The 3,666-nt window shown below is 59.3% G+C and overlaps 1 protein-coding gene across 1 annotated transcript in view; it reads left to right on the top strand.

Moving 5' to 3' along the window:
* Window positions 1–1,697, top strand: part of GBX2 (gastrulation brain homeobox 2) — a 3,366-nt gene extending 1,669 nt beyond the window's left edge. The window contains exons 2-3 of the mRNA XM_011929652.1: window positions 6–220; window positions 929–1,697. Of these exons, the coding sequence (XP_011785042.1) occupies window positions 6–220; window positions 929–1,452 (739 nt within the window). The 3' untranslated portion in view covers window positions 1,453–1,697. The remainder of the gene's footprint in view (window positions 1–5; window positions 221–928) is intronic.
* The last annotated feature ends 1,969 nt before the right edge of the window (window positions 1,698–3,666 follow it).

A 3,666-nucleotide genomic window follows, 5' to 3' on the forward strand; every position in this document is an offset into this window, starting at 1 on the left:
CCAAGGGGCGAGGCCGCGCCCTTGCTCGACCCCCACCGGAGGAGCTGGAGGATGAGGCCCGGCTGTGCCGCTGGGCCTCCGGGGAACATGCAGAGCCACGCAACAAGCGAGGTCTCGGGGGGGCATTTAGCGCCCAGCGACCAGCTGCTGCCCTGGGCCGCATATCTATCTGACGATGCGTTTGGCCGAGTCCGCCTCTACCGCTCCGTGGTGACCTGGGGTCCTGGGTAGGTTGCAGCCTCTAGGGGAGACGAGTTGGGCTGAGCGTCTCAGCCGTGCGTGTGCCCAGGGGCGCCCAGACTTTTTAAACCCCTTCGCTGGTCTTGCTACTTTCCGGGAGAACGGATTGCTGGGAGGCTGTGTGTCTGTGTGTGTGTGTTGGGGGTGTCTGGTGGGAACTTCTAAGGCCACAAAACATCCCTTTGACCAATGTTGTCTGTCTCAAAAAAGACGGTCTGGGATCTGCACGTCCCTACGCCTCCACTCGGGTTAGGAAGCAACTGAGGTTCACTGAATTTTCACGGTGGGGGAGGCAGGATGGATCCTGAATCCCCCCATCAGTCCTCCACCAGCCCCTACCCCAGGGACAAAGCGAGTAATCTCTTGGGCCTCGCGCCTCCTGCTACTTCTCCTGATGCTGCCGAGGCTGGGAGGGTGCGGGGGAGGCATGGCAGCCCTTTGAGTGATGGTTCTGGGCAAAGGGCCGTCGCCTGTACTGCCTCCTCTCCTTTGAGCTTTCTCACGCTCCCCCCACCCCTCCTCTACCCCTCAAAGGCCAGGAAATCACAATGTGTTAATGTCATAGAAAGACAATCCGCTAAAGGGCGGGGGGCGGGAGGGGGGCGCGGAATGCCCAAGTGACAGTGGGAAGGAGAAAAGAAGGCCAGTGTGCGAAATGTAATAAAATGCCGTTTGGTTTTGCTTTCAGTCGGGGCTGTCCGAGGGCAAGGGAAAGATGAGTCAAAGGTGGAAGACGACCCGAAGGGCAAGGAGGAGAGCTTCTCGCTGGAGAGCGATGTGGACTACAGCTCGGATGACAATCTGACTGGCCAGGCAGCTCACAAGGAGGAAGACCCGGGCCACACACTGGAGGAGACCCCGCCGAGCAGCGGCGCGGCGGGCAGCACCACGTCTACGGGCAAGAACCGGCGGCGGCGGACTGCCTTCACCAGCGAGCAGCTGCTGGAGCTGGAGAAGGAGTTCCACTGCAAAAAGTACCTCTCCTTGACCGAGCGCTCGCAGATCGCCCACGCCCTCAAACTCAGCGAGGTGCAGGTGAAAATCTGGTTCCAGAACCGACGGGCCAAGTGGAAACGAGTGAAGGCGGGCAATGCCAATTCCAAGACAGGGGAGCCCTCCCGGAACCCTAAGATCGTCGTCCCCATCCCCGTCCACGTGAGCAGGTTCGCTATCAGAAGTCAGCATCAGCAGCTAGAGCAGGCCCGGCCCTGAGGGTCCAGAAGGGCCAGGGCCTGGCACCCACCTGGAGAAGCCCCCGCACCCAAGGGAACCCATGGTGGACTCCACTGTGTCTGAAGCAACAAAGTCACAGCCCAGTTGTGGCCATCCTAAGCAAAGTGAGAATATATTCACTCAATGGGCTTAAAAGACTGCTTTTGAAGGGGCTTACAGCCACACCAGAAGACACGCTAAATATTTATTATACTATCCTACTTTGTACATAAATATCTCTATAGACTGGATCTCAGCTGCAGTATTTTGAAAGTTATAGGACTTAATTACCCAGTCATGTTCTCCACTCATTCCAGAAGAAAACAAAACCTCTGCTGTAATATGTGCGGTTAGCAGCCACCTTTCCACACTTTCCCAAAGGTAAACGTGAAACCCAAGAACAAGCGCTGGGGTTTAAACTGATTTTGGTTTGCGTTCTGGCTTTTTGAGTTGACTGAAAAGCAGACATTGTTAGGCAGCCTGGAAATTCGCTTTGCTTTGCTTTGGTTTTGCCTGGCTTTGGTTTCCCCTGGGGTTGCCTATCCTATCTGAGCCATGTGAAGCACGTCTCTGTTGTGTTAATTTATTTCAATGTAGCTTATTTTCTTATAAGTTATGACATTTAAACAATTTCAGTCTTGTGAATAATAAAAAGGAGAGGGGGGGAGAAAGACCAATCCCTGGGCCTCATAAGTGTGTCCAGAATTTGAATGTCCCGTGTCCCGGGCACTGCCAGGGTGTGGCCGGGCAACTGGTCTGGGACCAGTACTGGAGAAACATCCCCTAAAACCTGTTTCCTTAGGCAGCCTGGACTTGAGGCTTTACCAGGTTTAAAATAGGAGGGCAAGAGCGCCGATAGGGTTACGAATTTAAGAAAACCTAATTTTCACCTTAGAAATCTATATCCCCCTTTTGCACAGCCTAATCGATACCTAGTAGGCCGGCAAACTTCGGCCAGAGGAGGAGGTGGGTGCCCGGAGGAGGCAAGCGAGTGCGGGTATTGGTGGCTTTGCACAAACCGCTGATGCTCCAAATCGACTACAGCCAGGAAGGAAACGTCTTTCCTTTACAAATATCTCCGGCCCGAAAAGAAGCGGTGCTCGCCTGCTGGCAGAGTGAGGGTCCATAAATCAGGCTCCGGGCGTTATCTGGCGACAGGAGCGAAAACCCAGCGAGCCCAGCCGGCTTCCCGGCAGCCCTCAGTCGGAGGCGGAGGCTGGCTGGAGCGCCCGCGGCCGCTGCACCTCCCCTTCCGGGCGGGGTCGAGGGGGCGGGACCCGGCCACTGCCCCACCCCAAGACGCCCCAGTATCCCGCGCTACAAAGGGGGAAAAGGGGAGAGGCTACGCAGGGAGCTGGGAGTCGATCTGCAAGGGACGGGGAGCTGCGCGCCTCCCCAACTCGGTGGGGCGTGCCTGGTCCCCAAGCCCACTCCTGTCCCACCCCCGACCCTGCGCTCAGAGCCCCGAGCTCCCTGTCGGACCCAGAAGCGCGCCGCCAGATACTGCAGTCCGGCCCGCGGGAGGCTGCGGCGGACAGACCCCGGGCGCCCAGGGGCGTGCAGCGGGCCAGCGAGGGTGAGCGTGGTGCCACCAAGCCAGCAGCCCGAGGCGCGAGAGAAGCCGGGGCTTCGCCAGCCTCAGCCTTTCTAGTGGGGGAAGGAGGGGAGGCCGGGAAGCCGCTGCAATGCAGCGGCGCTAGGCCCTCGGCGCGGTTCTCAGCCCAAGAAGGGGAAGCGCGGCCCGCCATGGGTTAACACTAATATTGACTTAATTTTTACTACTTACAGGCCGTCACCTCCCCACGCTGGAGGGGCCTGGGGACCAAGACCTCCACCCAAACTTCAGGCGCAGGGTGAAGGCTGGGAGCGACCGAGTCACCCTTTCCCGCCGCGTTCCCAACAGTTCCGGTGGCAGAAAATGGCCCAGGCTTGGTTTTTGAGCCCAGTAAAATAGAAGGGCCAGTGCTCCGAGGGCCTCGGCCGGCTCTGCGGGGCGCCGAGAGCTGCAGAGGCTCTTGGCCGCGCCCCGCCCAGCGCCACGAAGCCTGACAGGGAGGGGATGGCTCCCGGGTCGTGCCCTGGCCTGGCGCGGGGGCCGCAAGGCCCGGATCCCACCTGCCAGGACGCGCAGAGCGCAGGTCGCCGGTGAGCGCCTTCTGCTCGGGGCAGGTCCCCGCTGGCCACACGACGCTGCTGCAGCATTCGAGGCCCGCA

The sequence above is a fragment of the Colobus angolensis genome, unplaced genomic scaffold (assembly GCF_000951035.1).
Source record: "Colobus angolensis palliatus isolate OR3802 unplaced genomic scaffold, Cang.pa_1.0 Scaffold82, whole genome shotgun sequence".
In the NCBI taxonomy this organism is placed as follows: domain Eukaryota; kingdom Metazoa; phylum Chordata; class Mammalia; order Primates; family Cercopithecidae; genus Colobus; species Colobus angolensis.